At 41.8% G+C, this 18,395-nt stretch overlaps 1 protein-coding gene and 1 long non-coding RNA gene across 2 annotated transcripts in view; one reads left to right on the top strand and one right to left on the bottom strand.

Annotated features, from left to right (window-relative positions):
* The window catches only part of col5a2a (collagen, type V, alpha 2a), a 37,989-nt gene that overhangs the window by 7,230 nt on the left and 12,364 nt on the right, over nucleotides 1-18,395 (bottom strand). Inside the window, exons 2-41 of the mRNA XM_046053650.1 lie at nucleotides 13,687-13,908; nucleotides 13,146-13,174; nucleotides 12,998-13,030; nucleotides 12,868-12,900; nucleotides 12,518-12,571; nucleotides 11,543-11,635; nucleotides 11,036-11,107; nucleotides 9,381-9,425; nucleotides 9,205-9,258; nucleotides 8,992-9,045; nucleotides 8,476-8,529; nucleotides 7,907-7,960; nucleotides 7,582-7,635; nucleotides 7,352-7,396; nucleotides 7,069-7,122; nucleotides 6,805-6,849; nucleotides 6,529-6,582; nucleotides 6,188-6,286; nucleotides 6,019-6,063; nucleotides 5,831-5,929; nucleotides 5,670-5,723; nucleotides 5,373-5,480; nucleotides 4,776-4,829; nucleotides 4,464-4,562; nucleotides 4,289-4,342; nucleotides 4,086-4,184; nucleotides 3,927-3,980; nucleotides 3,525-3,578; nucleotides 3,381-3,434; nucleotides 3,150-3,203; nucleotides 2,900-2,944; nucleotides 2,715-2,813; nucleotides 2,066-2,173; nucleotides 1,726-1,779; nucleotides 1,475-1,528; nucleotides 1,131-1,184; nucleotides 997-1,050; nucleotides 779-886; nucleotides 544-597; nucleotides 249-302 (exon numbers count right to left, since the gene is read on the bottom strand). Coding sequence (XP_045909606.1) covers nucleotides 249-302; nucleotides 544-597; nucleotides 779-886; nucleotides 997-1,050; nucleotides 1,131-1,184; nucleotides 1,475-1,528; nucleotides 1,726-1,779; nucleotides 2,066-2,173; nucleotides 2,715-2,813; nucleotides 2,900-2,944; nucleotides 3,150-3,203; nucleotides 3,381-3,434; nucleotides 3,525-3,578; nucleotides 3,927-3,980; nucleotides 4,086-4,184; nucleotides 4,289-4,342; nucleotides 4,464-4,562; nucleotides 4,776-4,829; nucleotides 5,373-5,480; nucleotides 5,670-5,723; nucleotides 5,831-5,929; nucleotides 6,019-6,063; nucleotides 6,188-6,286; nucleotides 6,529-6,582; nucleotides 6,805-6,849; nucleotides 7,069-7,122; nucleotides 7,352-7,396; nucleotides 7,582-7,635; nucleotides 7,907-7,960; nucleotides 8,476-8,529; nucleotides 8,992-9,045; nucleotides 9,205-9,258; nucleotides 9,381-9,425; nucleotides 11,036-11,107; nucleotides 11,543-11,635; nucleotides 12,518-12,571; nucleotides 12,868-12,900; nucleotides 12,998-13,030; nucleotides 13,146-13,174; nucleotides 13,687-13,908 — 2,660 coding nt within the window. The remainder of the gene's footprint in view (nucleotides 1-248; nucleotides 303-543; nucleotides 598-778; nucleotides 887-996; nucleotides 1,051-1,130; nucleotides 1,185-1,474; nucleotides 1,529-1,725; nucleotides 1,780-2,065; nucleotides 2,174-2,714; nucleotides 2,814-2,899; nucleotides 2,945-3,149; nucleotides 3,204-3,380; nucleotides 3,435-3,524; nucleotides 3,579-3,926; nucleotides 3,981-4,085; nucleotides 4,185-4,288; nucleotides 4,343-4,463; nucleotides 4,563-4,775; nucleotides 4,830-5,372; nucleotides 5,481-5,669; nucleotides 5,724-5,830; nucleotides 5,930-6,018; nucleotides 6,064-6,187; nucleotides 6,287-6,528; nucleotides 6,583-6,804; nucleotides 6,850-7,068; nucleotides 7,123-7,351; nucleotides 7,397-7,581; nucleotides 7,636-7,906; nucleotides 7,961-8,475; nucleotides 8,530-8,991; nucleotides 9,046-9,204; nucleotides 9,259-9,380; nucleotides 9,426-11,035; nucleotides 11,108-11,542; nucleotides 11,636-12,517; nucleotides 12,572-12,867; nucleotides 12,901-12,997; nucleotides 13,031-13,145; nucleotides 13,175-13,686; nucleotides 13,909-18,395) is intronic.
* Nucleotides 12,889-14,255, top strand: LOC123973531. Its single transcript, XR_006825636.1, has 2 exons — nucleotides 12,889-13,336; nucleotides 13,616-14,255. It is a non-coding gene; the product is annotated as an uncharacterized LOC123973531 (long non-coding RNA).

The following is an 18,395-nucleotide window of genomic DNA, read 5'->3' as shown; positions in this document are numbered from 1 at the left end:
GTACTGTACAAAGAGGTGGCATGATTAGTTGTTTGTAAGCAGTTGCTGTTGCCACTGTGTCATAAGTTATCTACATATAAATGTAACAGGTGTAAATGTTCACTGTTCAATTTTTAAAGGAATTTTATCAAACTCTGATTTTATTTTAGAAATTGATGACCATTACAATTTGAAACTTATGACTAATATTTCTTCTTCTTCTGTTACCCTAACTGTGTTTTTCATGCAAACTCAGGGGCAATACTTACAGTTGGGCCTGGTGGGCCAACTCTTCCTGCAGATCCAGGGAAACCAGTCGGGCCCTGGAAGCAGAAGATCATACAAGGTCCTCAAATACTGCTTTACAAGTTTTATAACAGAATGCAATATCTACTGTTTGAAAACGTGACGTGAGAGAAGACAATGTTTGGAGTTCTTATTCAAACACATCAGATAGTAAAATCTGAATAAGGTAAACTGAAAAATCCAGAGCGACACCCCTCCTGTCATCATGGAATCATTTCTACTCCTCATATGACTTCTGTAATTATGAAGCAATCTTACTGGTGCGCCCTGTGTTCCTCTTCCGCCTTTCAGTCCAGCAACACCAACTGGCCCCTACAAAAAATTGCAGGAATTAATGCATCTAAACTTCCAAACAGGGCCAAACAAAAGTACAAAGGTGAATAATAACACTGTTAAAAATATCAAGTATCGCCCTAGTTGGGTTGGAACAACTACATTTAAACTGATTTCCCATCTAGTTTTTCCATCCAGTATCTTTATGTGTGCAACTCACAGGAGGTCCGTGAGCACCAGCCAAGCCTTGAGGTCCTGATGATCCAGCATCTCCTTTCTGGCCTGGTTCTCCAGGCTCTCCCTTGACTCCGGGTTGGCCATCAGGACCCTGTAATATTTTGGGTCATATTATAAAGAATACATCAAAACTAGTTGAATCACTTCTTGGAGCATCATTAACATGAACATGACACAAAGTGACCATGAAAGACGACTTACAGGAGGTCCAGCAAACCCGACAGCACCGATTGGGCCAGGGTCACCTCTTGATCCCTGTGGTGGGAGATAATTTATTATACTGGAACACACATGATGGACTCTCATCACTGTTATCACTGAACAGGTCTACTCACTGGCATTCCTCTGGATCCTGGGGGTCCATGTGGTCCTTTGGGTCCAGGTTCTCCCTGTAATTATTTCACAAGTTTGCTGACAATCACTTCTACAACCATTCACTGAGCATGTGCCGTCCCATAAATAAAGTATTTTTATGTTTGCAAAGGCAATGCAAGCCAAAGACTGTCCTTCACAAGCTGGAAGATGCAGCTCAGAAAACAAGAAGCAGAAGGATTAACAGCAGAGGGGGCATCCTGGGAGCTGATGCTTTCCTGAGGCAGAATGTGTCATAACCTTGAATCATTGTGATGTGAATAGCAGCCTCTCCTCTTATGTGTCAGAAAGAAAAGAAAGACTCTACCTTTTCACCACTGGGTCCTGCAGGTCCTAGCGGGCCAACAGGACCTGGGGCTCCCTGTTGATAGAAAACAAATCTGGTTGGGGATCTCACACTTAAGCCAAGTCAGAGGACACATTTCTTTGAACGTGTGGTAACAAGTCTCGGGTTTGCATTAACACATCAGTTTTTTCATCCGTGTAAACTTAATTTCCTTGTTCGTGGTTGAGCCGAGACAAAATGTGTTTGCCGTGAGGGAAAGATATTTTGCTTACTCTTGCACCGTCATTTCCAGCTGTTCCTTCTGATCCTTTCTCCCCAATTGCTCCCTGTACGAAAGAAAGTAAAAAAAACACGTGAGGCTCCTAAATTTTCTGTTATTGGCAGGTATCTGCACCCGCGTTGGCAACATGTTCTATTCAGTTCAGACATGGACTGGACTGACCACTCAGACTCTTTGTAACTTAACAACGACCGTCTTCCAGAGATCGCTAGAACACATTTCCACTGGATCGTATTTCTTGCAACCACATACATAAAATAATTTTTATAAGATAACATAACATTTTATACAAGAATTAATGACATAAAAATAAAAGATAATGATGAACTTACTCTGTCACCTTTAGGCCCAGGAGGGCCAGAGATGCCCCTCTCTCCTGGCATTCCCTGAAGGCCTGGAGGACCCATGTCACCAAGTGCACCAGTGGGACCAGGGCTGCCCTACAGTGGCAAACCCAACGGTTAGCAGGCTTATTGCTTAAAAGTCATGCAGTACAACCAGACATACTTTGTTTTGTATTTGGGTTGCCCACTTACGTTTATGTATATTTTCTTTCTGTCTCCGTGTATGCTGGTATGACTCTGGTAGGGCAACCCAGCGAGGACAAGCTTTCTTTCACTTCCAGATATGTGATATACAGTAGTGTATTATCCTGTATAACTATAATTTTTACACAACGACGGTGTCTGTTATGGAAACAGTCTGGAGTGACTGCACTCCAGACACCAAATACTTTGCTCTGTTTTTAGTTATTTGCAAAGTCTTTACAACCATTGGGCCATTTAGTTGGTATATATATATATATATATATATATATATATATACACACACACCAATTAATTATCAGTAAAATCTCTTTATAGTTTCAAATATGCATCCTACTGCCTTACAATGGTTAGTATGATTCTGCACTCAGTAGCATTATCCTTTAACCAAAAGAATATTTGGATGTACATACAGGTGGATGCCTCTGTAAAGTACCTTTGGCCCATCTGGACCAGGCGCTCCGGGGATACCCTTAGGTCCCTGCAGACCATTTGAACCCAGCTCTCCTCTCTCTCCAGGTATTCCACGCTCTCCCTGAGGAAGACAAAGCATCACTTTGACTCGAAGGTATTCAACTTTACCAACCGCCTAAATCATGTAGCAAAGTGAAATTCACCTACCCGTGGTCCAATTTGGCCCACAGCACCAAGCTCTCCAGGAATACCCTGAAAGAGTCAAACAATGATATAATTTATGTTGTGTCAAAACTGACTCCTGATCAGCATCAAGCTACTGACTTGATAATTCAAATTATTTAAATAGGAGTCTGGACAGAGAGCAAAATGAAAGAGTAAACTATGTTGAGAGGAACATGCTTCAGTCACCAGTAATTTAACCCAAAGCAGCATGTACAGCTTTTGTCACACTCACTTGGTCGCCTGGCTTGCCAGGTTCTCCAGGAGGGCCTTGATTTCCAGGCAAACCCTAAGAACACAAGGCAGTCAAACACGATCATCAGAGGACTTCTTCAGCACTCACTGAGGTCTAATCCTTTTCCATACCGCCACGTCTTCTCACGTCTACTGTATCAAAGTCAGTGTTCATTCAGTTTTTTTTGCAACCTTCTCACATCTTATTACCAACCAAAAAACAATTACGCACCTGGAATCCATTTACACCCGGAGGTCCCTGCTCTCCTCTGTCTCCTGCGACACCCTTTGAGAGGAGACAATAATTGTCTCAGTCATTTGTGATGGCAGTAAAAGAAATGCAAGGAATGGAACAAAAGAGAAATCAGGCACTTACGAGTGGGCCAGGGGGGCCAGCAGGGCCAACTTCTCCATCTTTCCCAGGAGGACCCTGAAGACAAAGTGACAATTAACCAACCTGCCTATTTCACATGGGCATGGAGGGCACCGGAACGCTTGATTTCCTGAAGGTGTGCGAGGGTTTTAGGGAACTTTAAATGATCTAATTAAGGATTTCTGTGGAAAAGTGGATCATTGTGCAGTCAAAGAAAATGAAAAATTATACAGAAAAATGATGCAGAAATGCAAAATGCCAACAGAATGGTCCCTGCAGTGTCTTTATTATGCTGATGTGCTCTGTTTTCTTGCTATGCTTCCTTTTGACAGATCTCTGAATCACCCGCATGAGTTTTATCTAAGTTTCTATGTCATCTGATTCCAATGCAGAAACAGTACTCACTCTTTGACCTGCCACTCCCGCAGATCCTTGTTCACCTGTCTTTCCTGGGTCGCCCTTTGAGTGTAAAAAAACAAACATGTTTGGAATTAGAAACAGAACAGGAGATAAACAGACTGACTGACTATAAATGAAAAGTTTCGAGTAACTCTGCAGCCTTACAGCAAAGCCCTTGGGGCCTGGCACTCCCATGGTTCCCGCGGGCCCTCTGTTTCCAATGGACCCTGCAGGGCCTGGACGACCATCTTCACCTGGGGCACCCTTAACAAAGGAAAACCATACTTTGACTCAATAATGCCTGATCATTTATTAGAATTGGAAGCTAACTATCTGAACTGTGAATGTGATTGAGCACTGTAACCTACCAATGGTCCTGGCTTGCCCTCTGCTCCCTGGACTCCAGGGGTACCCGTGAGACCCTTTGACAAAAAGATAAAAAATATACACATAAGCAATGGAAATGTGGGATACAGACATAAACATTGTAAATACAGTGATACAGTAGATCAAAACTAAAATGCCAAGCTCTTCAGTGTTTACCCTTGCACCTGGCAGACCAGGTTCTCCTGTACGCCCAGGGTCTCCCAGAGAACCTTTTGGCCCTGGTGGGCCAGATGTTCCACGATCTCCTTGAGCACCCTTTAGAGAGAAAAATGATTCTAGTTGATGATTAAAAGTTGTAAGTGCCAAACAAAACCCCCACAGCACAAATCTTGTTAAAATCTGTCTATTAACTGCTAATATTAGCGACTATGGTACTATAACACACCTAGCCCCGTTTCTTTGTATAATTACTATAATATAGAATAGGAGACCAATTTCAAGAGAAAACATGTCTAAAATAAAATGTACCTTAGGTCCTGGCAACCCATCGGCACCAGGGAATCCTCTGTTACCAGGAGCCCCCTGAAAAACAGATCATGAGTCAGAGTCATATTTTTATTCTTACACACAAAAAAGGGTAACAATTCCTTACCCAGATAAATACAATAAATAAACAATCAACAAATTCTGTGCTGGTGCTCCTAAAGAAGTGCCCTAACAGAAAAGATCACACTGGCTGGAGTCATCGGGGGGGGGCAGCCCCCAGTCTACGGCCAATTTATATTCTCCACTTCCCCTGAACTTTCAGACTGTGGCCGGAAACCAGAGCACCGGGAGAAAACCCACACAGACAACTGGAAGAACATGCAGACTCCCTGCACAAAACACACAGCTGCCTGGGATTCAAACACTTGCTGTAAGGTGACGGTGCTAACCATACGCCATTTCCCATGAGCACTGCCAGTTTAACACACTAATTTGCCAAAAGTGATTCACTGTGCTCCTAATTTTTACCCCCAAAGTGATTTTTCTTTTCTTTCTTTCGTTTACTGAGATCACAGCGGTCCTTAAAGTGCGGCTCTCTGACTGATTAAGGTTACAGCAGGAGACAAAATGCAGACTCACTCTCTCTCCGACGGGACCTGGAGGGCCGACAGAGCCGGGGTCTCCACGTTGTCCTCGCTTTCCTTCTTCACCCTGAGGTCCAATCACTCCCTGGGAGCCTGGCGGACCCTAGAAAGTAGACACACAAGCCAGAAGATGCCATCAAGCTAAGTCTTACCTTTTCCCTTACTTCCATTACATGTCCTTATCTAAAAATGTTATTTTAGCATCAATGCATATTTAACTCATGCACAAATGATGTGTCCCACATAGCAGAATTAAAACAGAGTTATTTCTACAGTTGTAGTTGAAGCTTACGGGTTCTCCTTTGGGTCCAGCATCTCCTTTAAATCCTGGTACACCAACATCTCCCTGTAACACAAACATACAAAAAACGTGAGTCTCCTGCACATCAAGCGATCGTCACAGTTTATTCAGCAGTAAAAGCGATTCCAGCAAGAAATAGCAAGCCAGTTTACCAGTTGTCCTTTGATACCAGGCTGACCAGTGCTTCCCTGAGGTCCTGGTGGGCCAGCGGGTCCAAGATGGCCGCCTTGACCTTGTGGACCAACATTACCCTGTAAAGAATCAGCCGCGTTATCTGTGAACTTCGTGTATGCTTGTAATAAGTAATGAAGAAGTTGGTTAAATAAACTGTGTAACACACCACTGGTCCTTTGGCACCCGGGCCACCATCTGTTCCCGTGGGTCCCTTTGAACACAAAATTTCTCCAATTAGATCATCAAAGACCACCATTCAGCTCTCAGGATACCACAAAGTAGCCTCATTCATAACTTCGTTATGATGTGATTCGTAAGTAAAGTCATAAATTAACCCTGAGGCCAACTGGTCCAGCTCTGCCCAGATGACCGGTCTCTCCTCTCTGTCCCTGTGGGCCCTCTGGACCCCGGACTCCTGTGGGGCCAGGTTGTCCCTGTGGAAGACACCAAGTACAGTTAATGTACAGACATGTGACACTGAGACGATACAGTTGTTGGGCTACATTATAGTGAAAAGCCAAATGCAGAACATGACAACTACTGACAATTTAGCAAATAAGACAATTAAGGGTGAATAATTGATTGGTTAGAAACCAGATATTCCGCTTTCTATTAAAGAGTCATTAAAAGATGTCATTAGCATGAGCATACAGCCTTCTTCTTTTCCTGTACTTACCTTCATTCCTGGGGTTCCTGGATATCCAGGTGGGCCACTAAGACCCAAGGGACCCTGTTAAACCAACAACAATGACACTTAGGCTTTAGTAATAAACTAAAATGTGCATTAACAAGACAAATGTACAAACGTGTTGAATGAAATAAAGGTTTAGCAGGTGATGAGCGGTACCCAACCCCTTTCCATGCAAATCAGCATCTATGCTAAACGATGTACGACGGTCACCGACGTGTACAGGAAATCCACAAGGATGAAACACTGTGAATGCTGACTTACCATTGGACCAGGTTTTCCGATGTTACCAGGTGAACCGCGCTTGCCCTAAAAGACAAGATCGAATCACTTTGACTTCTAAATCAATCAACATAAACGCTGACGTCTCTCTGTAAGTGCCACTTTTTACAAACAGCTGACACTGAAGGAACAAATGATACACGTGTCAGTGAGATCCAACCCCCTGTCACTTTTCAAATCTGTGAAAAAGACAAAAACATAATCGTAGAAGCAGATGTTTCTGATGCGTAGTGATGGTATCCTTACTGCTATGCCGCCGGGTCCAGAGCGTCCCCTCTCCCCCGTCATCCCAGCAGGACCCTGTTATACACAGACACTGATAAATTGCTGTCCTCCATTCAATGCAAAAGTTTTATTTGCAGTATTCTGGATAAAGCATCGACTCATTCGAAGTGTGTGCACTGCAGTCCACGTACACTCATAAGCATTAATAAACTGTAAAATCTGTTTGAGCTGCTTCAGGCAACTTACAAGTGTCAGACCTCCTTAAGCATTCACACGCTCTATCAATTTTAAGAATATAACTTACCATGGGTCCAGGTGCTCCCATTGGTCCAGGGGGCCCTGTAGCACCCTATAAAAAAAACACAGTAGAATTTTGTTGTTTAGCTTGTTTAGTAGTGATAAGATAGCACCGCTTCATGGCAAGGTGGTTTAAAGGCCTTTTAGGAAGTAAAGCAGGTGTCACTAAACTTACTAGAAATCACTTATTAAACCAGTCAAGCAGACTGGCATTCACTCATCATCATTCATTTATACCTTGGATCCAACAGTTCCAGTTTCACCCTTTTGGCCAATTATTCCAGCATGACCCTGTTAACAAAAGTAGAACAGGGGGAAAAAATGTGTTCACCGCCTCCGAGCTGAGTGCATTGACATGTATTCTTCATTAAGCATGTGGAAAAGGAGTTAGCAGCTAAATGAAGTCATTTCACATTTATCAGAAGGTTTCTAAAATGATCGTGGTCAACAGTCGAGCCAGAAGCAAAGAGCACATGTTACTAGTATCTCATCATTAATAATGTTTTGTCATACATTAAACTCAGTAACATGCCCATAAATGTTTCATTGAACATATACTTACCCTGTGACCCTTCAGCCCAGGAGGCCCAGGCGTACCTGGAAATCCTCTGGATCCCTGAAATATGCGACATAGAACAGCGTTGTCAACACATCATGGGGCAAGGGCGTCAGTTTGTGATGAACAGTGGTGGGGACACAGGGACTCAGTTTAGGGGTGTGAAGAGACACTTAGCTCACGAGACATCACAAAACGGAAAACTTGGCCAAAAAGAAACTGTGTCAAGAAGTTGTGAAAGTTACTGACTGGCGCCGCATGTTTTGGAGTCATTTCATAATACTTTTTTTGGACAATGCAAATATGTTTCTACTATATTTGAATTACATTGCATGTTTTCTTAATGTGCAAATGAACCTTTCTAAAGGCATTTTCATTTGGTATTTAACTGAAAGCTACATTTCAGAACGTTTTTTAACAAATTATATTTTAAAAAAGTGGTGGAGACAATATCAGCCATTTCAAAAAGTAAATGCCGCCTATGTCATGGGGTCTTATTGTGTGTAATGTGTATGAAAGACACAAGATACAGTGTGTGCAGTAAAACTGATGGAGGCAGAGGTGTAGAAGCTTACTGGTGATCCAGGGAATCCAACTTCTCCAGGGTTTCCTGCTTTCCCTGCTTCTCCCTGTGTGAGGACATTTACACAATTCAAAAACGTATTTGGCTGCAGAAGGTTTACAGTGAAATAAAAAGCCACCAAATCACAAATCCGACATGCTTTCATTATGCCATTTTTCACGATACAGTCACTGACACGTGGACTTCTATTATCCAACTAACCCGCAAAAGGAAAACAAAGAAAGATGCTATATAACATGTTTAGAACTGTATGCTGGGCTGAAGAAAGACTCAACCTCAAAGAGTGTTTGCAGGGCCCTCATGATTCATAATTATAACAACACTCTGACTGTTCGCTCCTTCTAATCATGAAGCATCTCCAGGATCTGCCGCTTCACAATGTTATGAACGCAGCCTGGAACGTCTCATTTATGATTACAGATTTACACTCAGCCCTTTTCTAACCCTCCTGCTGATTACAGTCTCACTGTACAAGAGAAAATGTGATTTGGTCCCACAGCTGACTTACATCTTCACCTGGCTTCCCTGAAGGACCCTCAGGTCCCCTTTGCCCAGATGGACCCTGAAAAACACAGTCAGATTGTAAGTACCCAGCAACAACGCATCCGTCTGAAAATACATTGCAGTAGAATTAAATGGATCCATGCCAACCCAGCTGTTTGTTAAACCAGACCAAGTGGCTGGTGATTTGACCACGCATACACAAAACATGAAGTTATACCATATGCCCTGGATCGCCAACTTCTCCAGGAGGTCCTTGTGGTCCAGCTTGACCCTTAGAGGAGTGAGGGGGATGACAAAACATTTAAAAGGGAGCAAAATGAAAAAGCAGTGAAGTATTATCAGTGTTTTCTGCACAGTGTCAGTAAAAGCTTGATGAAGATGTCGTGGACTTACAGGTGAGCCATTTGGCCCAGGAGGCCCTCTTGCTCCAGCCTCTCCCTAAAACAAACATGATGCAAAATCCAATGATGAACAGCATAAACCACATAAAAAGGCCCAAACTAATGAAATGTGCTCTTTGGGGTTAGAGCAACAGTGTGAGAAAAATACAGGGAAGTGCCAAAGTGATTTAAAGTGTGCACAGAATTATTCCACTCCAGCAGATACGTTGTTAGTTTGCTAAAGTTCGACTGGACTACAAACATAGTCTATAAAAGTCTATTTTAAGTTAAATGTAGCTCATTGACCGTAAAACATTAAAAATGTTCCCAAAACACACAATTCCAAGTGAAACCAGATTATCCTTCTGTTATTGTCTTTATGCCCATTACTCTGCTTCATGGTAATGACATTAAAAGCATGGATTGATTTCCAAAGTCTGCCAAAGTGGAGTGGTTGCTAATTAAAATGTACATTCTAATTTAAAAAAGAGTGAAGTTATCTTAATCAGAAGTCAGTAGCTGATAAGTTATATAACTAAAAACAAGATGGCTTAGTTCTGTCTAGGGCTGAGCAATAAAAAAGATTTTTATTTTCAGCTTTTTATCAGTGCAAACTATGAGAGTTAGGCATTTTTCTTCTGCAGACGTTTGCAGTTTTAAAAGATACAGTAGATGTTTCACAGGTGCTCAGCAGTTATGATATATCTTGCACGTTTCCTATATTTGATTTCAAAAAGGGAGGGTGTGTTTATGTGTTAAGAAGCTCCAAGATCCCAGTGGTTTTACTGCAGGAAGCTACAACTGGAAGAGTGTTGTTTAAACTGTGAAAGTTGTTTAAACTATAAAGTTGTCTTCTGTAGTTAGGATTAACGCTGTAAAGTCTGAAAAAATGGCTTGGCTTGGGATTGAAGACTACAAATGTATAACAGAAAGCCTGTGTTACAAACTGGGGGCATTTGTAACATCCTGCTGGCTGAACTAGACAGGGAGGAGTTGCAAAAGATGCATCAAGCATCATTGTGGCAAATGTATATCTTTGTCAATATATCTTGGCCTCCACTGCACCAATTTTGACCATAAAAAAAAAAATATATATATATTAACACTAAACACTAAATTGCTGGACTACCCTCATAAAACAGTGTTGACACTGATCAGAAGCTGAGAAGCTTTAACATGCTAAACAAATTTAAATTAAATGTTAAACCTTACATAGAACCATTGTAACCAACGTTACAAAGTGCTTTACATAAAGCAGTTATGACATAAAAACATATATAAAAACAATACAAGAAACAAAAGTCACTTCAAAATATACTTCAAATAAAATCAGGGAATGCTCTACGATAAAAGTGTTTTAACAGGGATTTATGAGTTTATGAGCTCTGATGCTGGAAATCTCATCAAATCAAGTCAGCTTAATTTATATAGCCTGAAATAACAAAATTGTTTCAGAATGCTTTACAATTTGTGCAACACACCTTAGAGCCTTGGAGCATAAAGTAGTTATTGGGAACCAAGTGCAAACATTTACAATGATGTTCCTGTGGGTCCTTCTTAAATGCTAACTAGCCACTGTTCTCTGCTGCAGAACCAAACCTCATTTTAAAAGATAAATAGTGCATTAGTCTGCTTTTTGGCTGATGGTTTTAAGAAACATCCTCTTACCCTTGAGCCACTTAACATGCCTTGAGGTCCTGTTTTTCCATCAAACCCTTCAGCCATCTGGGATCCCAGGCCCTGCAGGGGAAGCAGACACCCTTTGCTTTAGTTAGCTGTGGTTAATCACTATGTAGTTCATCAGATGGCACAAATGAAAAGCAAATCTGGATCCAAATTATATAAAACAGAGCCCACGACGGACAGGTAGAATTACGGGAAAGCTATTACAATTACAATTTTTCAAGGTACCAGGGTATTATTGGTCCTCTTGTGCGTGAATCTCCACTGAGACACTTCACAGGTGAGCTGAACTTGACCAGCTGATGGTACTGTTGGTACAGCTTTCTTCTTAAATATGGCCCAGCTAAATCACCGTGTGAGTTTGGGTAAGGATGACTACATTACACTTTGATGTGTAGTGTTGGTGTCATGTGTTTGCAAAGGGTGTGAGCAGGAGGTGTGCGTAAGGCATGTGTGTTTGCAGCACGTGGGAACGCTGCGTGCACAACTCACTCCTGGGTGAGTTGGATGGCCTGGAGGTCCTGGTTCACCGGGCTGACCTGGTATTCCAGGCTCTCCGTCATAACCCGGAGAGCCCCGCAGACCCTAGGGAGTAGAGAGACAGAGACGCTGATTCATTAGTTTGAAAACCATTTTATAACTTCACACTGACTCATTATTTTGTTGTGAAAACACTTGTTTTCAGCTTTTGTTGGTGTTTCATCAAGTGATTGCTCAATCAGTGTAGCCAAGATTCTTTGCGTTGGCCTAGATTTACGGTGCAACCTGTCATCCCATTTAGATACAACTGATGCAACTTAATATCCGTTTGTTTATGAACCCTGAGCTGTAAAGTAAGTGCGGTAGGAAAACCATTGGCTGTGTACTAATAAATCACCCTCGAAAGGCTCCTTTCCACTGGCTTGTAACTCCACCAGGAGAGGCACATTCATTCATCAACCTGCTACATTTTTGCTTGCAAAGCACATTATACATCCACATTACATTATATTTTGACTGTTAGTGTCTTACCCTTGAACCAGAAAAAAAAACAATATTATATTGCAGGCTATTTGGCTCGTTTGGCAGCATAGTATATGATAAGGAGTCATTCTCATGGCCCCAGCAAGAAAAAAGCCAAGTCGAGCATACAGTGAGCTTCAAATGGATTATGTAGACATGATGATTTATTTATAGTTATTTCATTAAAGATATATAAAACCTAATATCAATATATCAGTCTGAATAATAAAGCCAAGACAGAGGTTCTATAGACAAAGGGGGTTAATAAAACTTTGTAACCCATTACTGCTGTGGTTTACCACATGCTATATAACCTCTAAAAAGTAACTATTAAGATGTTTGCATTCATCTTTGATATTTCTGATAACATTAAGCCTGCTTTGGTAGTGTGAGGAATTTGAGTATAATCTACTGACACTCATTTCATGCTAAAGTTCTGCTTTTGTCTGTGGAGACGTGACATACAGGCCTTCCTTTGTGTCCACGAGGTCCTCTTTCTCCTGAAGAGCCGGGCGGTCCCTGTTGTGATGAACAAAAAAGAACCAATAAAAGTCAGAGAGTGATAATATTGATAAGATACGTCACAGGGGTGCCTAAAATGCCACAGCGACTCCAACAACTGCAGGGCTATCTCACTGTGCAGGAGGCCTTTTAAGGTGAAGTTATGCAGGAGGTAACTGTTACTCTTATGCCATCTAGTGTCAGATCAGGTGATTCAATATTCACACAAAGCTGGGCAAGCTGTCGTTTGCAGATGCTTCCAGAAACCCTTTTTAGAAGATGCAACAGGTGAAATAAGCTATGAAGTTGCTCACCATAGGTCCGGGGCGGCCTCTGATACCAGTCACCTGCAGGGACATCATCAAACACATAGTTACACCCTGCATTTAGACTCTAATATTGTATGGCTGTTTATATATCGGTTTATATTTAGTGAACACTTACAAGTGGGACATCCCCGGGTTCTCCCTTCTGTCCCTGAATAAACAGATAAATGGGAAAAACCTTTCAAACACACACTCCATGACGGTGACAATATCTGCAAACATCATGACAAAGCAGCGACGGCCGACATCACGAAACTGTGGCCTACCTTATAGATCCTGCCGCCGCCGCCGCCTCCTACATTGAGGGGAAAAGCACACGAGATCTCAGTACTTGTTCACCGTACCACAGCTGCACCGTGAGTTTGTCAGGTATGGCTTCGAAAGTCAGCAGTAAATCATCAGTGTGAAAACGACGGTGAAGCCGCTCTGAAGACATTCATTTGTCATCATTAAGCAGGTCAGTCCAGCTAAACAACAGTCAATGAACTCAATCAGCATGAGTCTATTTATGTGCAGCAGCTTGATGATGGCAGTAATTTCTTCATTGTTTCTGACGGATAAATTGATTATTTCACTGGCAACACAGACACCTGACATATTTCATGGTGATGATTTCATTCATATTATTGATGCCAAATGTGAACTGATTACTTGTTGGTCCCTAATTGGGGCTCTACAGTTGATTCTTCTCATCTGTGTTATAACATGGGTGTGTCTGTTTGCGCTCCCTCAATAGAAAGTAGCAAATCAAAAGGATTTCACTTCTCAACCCAAGAAATGGCCACAGAGAGCAGCCTGCTCGCTCACCAAAAGTGTCCTGCCCGCCGGTGCTGGCTGAATCAGTCTGGCAAACAGGGCAGCACTCGCCCTCGGGGATGACCACCTTCTCACAGTTAGACAGCTCATCGCACTGGATTTCATCGCACAGGACCTGGCCGTTGTCGCAAACACAGATCCGGCATGGCTCTGGCTTCCAGATGTCCCTGTTGGTGTACACCTGGCCGTCCGCCGTGCAGCTCATGTCATCTCCTGGAACACACAGACGCGGAGGACACTCTTAGTTTATCAACTTTGTGTCACAGTTACATTAATGGCAAAAGCGAGTAAAGGACAGGGATTTTCTAAACCTTGTTAATCCGCTAAGGGTTTGCCAAACACACCTGTTCTTTATTATGATCGTTATGAGACTTTTCCTAATTTCCAGAGACTGCAGACAAGACAGGACAAAGTGTTCATAAGCAGCAAGTGTCAGCAATTTACTGAAAAAAACAATGTCAAACTATTTTACTAATGAAGATACGAGGTCACAAGGAAGGCATCGCTTGTTCTTGAACCTTTCAACGAGGTAAACAGACAATAAACATTCATTCATCCTCTGTTCCCTCTTCAATTCTATTTCGGGCCGACGCCTGTCCCAGTATGCACTGCACAAAAAGTAGTGGGGCTAACACATTCACCCTAATACTTTTGAGAAAGTCTCAACACAAACACAGAGAGCACCTTCTTTCCAAACCACCATACTGCCGGAAAGTTATTTAATCCTCCTTGGAGCAGCTGCCTCAGGGGGAGTAGTTGCTGAGTTACTGTACTGTTAGATAACACCGCAGGGTATAATAAATGCCAACGAAATCAGGATACATTTTAAATGCTAATAAAGTCAGTATCTCAGATTTAAGTGTTCAACAGCTGCTCCTACCTACAGGAAACACATCTAAAAGAGTCCTGCTGGAGAGAAAAAATATGCAGAGCAAATCTATCCACAGTATAAATATACAGCAAGCAACAGCATGCACTTTCTGTATGCTGTTAAGTTCATTCTACAGTGTGATGTGAAACAAGGTTTTCCACTGTCTTGTGCACACACTGCCAGAGGAAAAAGGTCTGCTGTAATGAAGTCTCCAGCCGTTAGACGTGACATCATTTCCTCCAGAGGCAGCGTCTGAAAAACTTGACCCATGTTCAAGAAGAGAAAACCGGCAGACACCTGTTCCTCCCAGACGTCTCATTATCTGCTTTGGTTTGAAAGTTTAGACTTTATATTTTTAATGCATACTTCACAAATGTTATTTACAGCTACCAGAATGATGTGGCCCATGGTGCTTTACACACAGCTACATACACAATCCCATACACAACAACCCCGAAAATATTTCTAAATAGCTAAATTCATCTTCATCACAATATGTGCTCATGAAAAAAGAGATGTGAATGCAGAGGGAGGCCTCGGGCTTGGCTTTCACAAGAATCCTGTAAGGTCTCTGTAATCTGAGCCCTCCTCTCTCAGGTCTGCAGAGACAAGGCTCTCAAACCTTTACCTGTTCCTGATACAAACAGCAGGTGGCAGCTCTGAGCTTTAGACAACAGGTAAGTCAGATTAGCCAGCTGCAGGAACAAGGAGGCTGCAGAGAGGGGCCCCAACAACTAATAGAGGTTCATATCATTTTGTATTATTCTAAGAGAAGCTACACAAAGGACTGACTTCGTTCTTCCTCACCGTTATGCTGGATGGTTATATTTGTGTTAGACAAGCCTGGGAGAGAGAGTAGCTGTAAATAACATTTGGGAGTTGTTTACATTTTGTCTGAGCGCCAGATGAAAGGAGCTAACTGCAAAATGACATACAAGGAATTGAACTCTCAGTTATAGGACAGATGCACCGGAAGATACAGACAAACAACTAAACTAAGCGAACACAGATGAGCAAACGTTGACAAACATGAATATAACATGTGTCTGATTTGGTGATGTTCTTAGTTGCTCTCTATTGGATGTCACATGGCCTTGACATGACCCAGCATACAGCTCAGCTATGGTACAGTATGCTCGAGGTCAAAGCCTGAACAGAACTGAATTTTATAGGCACTGTCATTATTTGAGAGTAAAAGTAAGATTTTTTACATCAACACATGATACAAACTAAATCTGTCAAGAGTACCTCACATTTAGTTATTTAAGAGTTACACTCAAAACATGTGCTAAGGCAGAATGTTTCAGAGGTTCGTAATAACCATTAACATTTGTAAAAGTAACAAATAAAATAGCCACCTGGATTATAAATAGTATTCACTGATCTAATATTCAGTGAGAGCGTGTCCCTGTGTAAAATCTGATCAAACAGGTGAGAATCCTGCTACAAGATCAAAGAAAGCTAACGTACTGAAGATTTGGTGATAAATTACCTTTAAACTTGCAACATCTTGGGGACCTCTGAAATACCTCCAATTAAAGGAAACTCGAGGCTTGAATGTTGTACCTACTGACGCACCATGTAATCAGACACTCCTCGCTCATTACATCTAATCTCACAAGTAGCTGTGGTTTGGGTTATACCCCAGAGAATCAAACACTTTCTGTATCTAGTGTTTCTTAGTTTTCTATTTTCTCCTCTCCATTTGTTATTCTTATTTTTCTTAGTTTTTCATCCTTTTTTTTAAATTCATGACTAAATCTAAAAAATATTGATCAAATGCTAAAATTATGAATATGTGAGGATGTGAGGTAGTTCAGCTCCTTGATTCAGAACCTTTTTCTTTTTTTTCTCAATTTACTTTCCCTGCCATACCAAATAATTAGAAAAGCAGTCCAAGGGACGGACTGTATCTAGTGAAATTTATTTCACCCTGTATATTTTATCCGTATCTTATTGATGTGTGGAGTTTGTTTGTCCTATGTTGTCCCTTTAGCAAAAGTACAAGTAAGTGGGAGAGTCTACATGGGTTTTATGCATATACGAATATACGAATTAGGTATGAATCTTTGTGTGTCTCATTTTATTTTACTACGCTTGTCCTTTAATGTAAGTTTTGATCTCACTAGCTGTGACGGTGACGACCCCCAATGTTTGTTGAAAACAGAAAAGTGGGGGGAAAATTATGAAAAAAAAGAACAAAACATTTTAAAAAAACTGAATCAAATATTTGTGGAAAAATGCTAATAAATCACTGATGAAAATAAACAATAGCATTCCTGTTGGGTAACCTTTCTCATCTTGCAAAAGAGTGTAAATAGTGAATTTCAGAGCATTCTGGTATATTTGTGTGGCTCAGGTCTGACTTAACATTCTTCTGCATGAACTCACAGTCACATTCACCAACACAGGGGGCCACAGCTGTAAATGACCCCTTGACACACAACACCAGTTAGACTGTTGATCACCACTAACACCAGTCAGCTGTGTTGGCTGAGGACCGCAGCTTTTATCCGAGCATATTTTAGAAGACCGGCACTCCAAATGCAACCCAAAGGTATACTTTCTCAGCCGCCCTTGTTCTGTCAGCCGCAAAGTGTTTGACAACATTAAGAATACAAAGTAGTTCAGCAATGACATTTCCGGCCTTTTAACATCCAGTAACATCCCACTGTCTAAGTTGTGGCCTTTCAAAATGAAAACCAGCGCTGCATGGAACGCGAGAGTACATCTCTCTTCATTTGTGGAGACGCTTGGAATTAGTTTTGCCATGAATCTTAATTTTTGGAAAGCAAACTTTTTTTTATAACTGCAATGACTTTGTTTCTCAAGAACAAGCTTAGCCCTTTCTTTAGAAATGCTTTTGTACTCATGGCTCCATATATTGTTTCTTCAGCTTTAAAACATGCTGCATCACCTCTTGTTGGAATCTCATCGAGGTAAGTATTATCTTTTGTGTGTAACTTTAGTCCTCTAAATTGCTGAGACAAAAAAAAACGTCACAGCAGGGATGTCTGGCCAAGCCGCCGGCCACATAGCTGGAGAGCAATTTTTCCTGTTGGGTTAAGAGAGATTTCAAACACTGGGAGAGTTTGAAATTCACTGGTAGAGAAGTGTGGTTTTCAGAGTGGTCTTAAAAACCCCTCTGCAAGTCAGGAGGAGGAGGAGGAAGAGGAGGAGGAGGAGGAGGAGGAGGGGGAAGTTTACTTTTTCCCCTCCTCTCAGCTAATTCATTGCAGGGTCCACACTTTTCCACAGACGCCATAAAAGCACAGTTCAATCGTGACAGCGGTGAAAAGGCACGGCCCCTTCCGACGTGACTGCTTGATCTTGATTTTCCGCTAGTCAGCTAAAAGGGCCGACAGTTTCCTCTCCTGGTTTAAAACATGGAGTCTGGAGTTCTTAAACATGACTCATGTGTCTGCTCATCATTCAGTTCGGTTCACCAGATATCAGCTAGATAACAAAGAACCCAGCATCCTCTCTCTTAAGTCATGGCCCTCATCCTCAGCCATGAGGAAAAACCTGGGAAACCACATATGTGATGTAGCATGTAAACCTTGGGAGACACAAAAAGTAGATAGTTTATGGATTTTCCTCAGCTAATATGGAAATACTCATAACACACAGTCTTTGGGGAGAATCTGTTGCAGCCACAAGTCGAGGGGTTAGAAAATGACCTTATGGAAACAATGAGTCACATGAAGCTGGAACTCTCATTTCCTTTTAGAAAAAAAAGAGGATGAGTGGGTCCAAGTGCGGGCCCCAAACTGATGGCCACACTGTGGTCTAATTCTCAGAGAGATAGTACCCGCTGGTTGATAAACTG

Source organism: Micropterus dolomieu, linkage group LG07 (genome assembly GCF_021292245.1).
Source record: "Micropterus dolomieu isolate WLL.071019.BEF.003 ecotype Adirondacks linkage group LG07, ASM2129224v1, whole genome shotgun sequence".
Taxonomy (NCBI): Eukaryota; Metazoa; Chordata; class Actinopteri; order Centrarchiformes; family Centrarchidae; genus Micropterus; species Micropterus dolomieu.
This window is presented reverse-complemented; position numbering and strand designations above follow the sequence as displayed.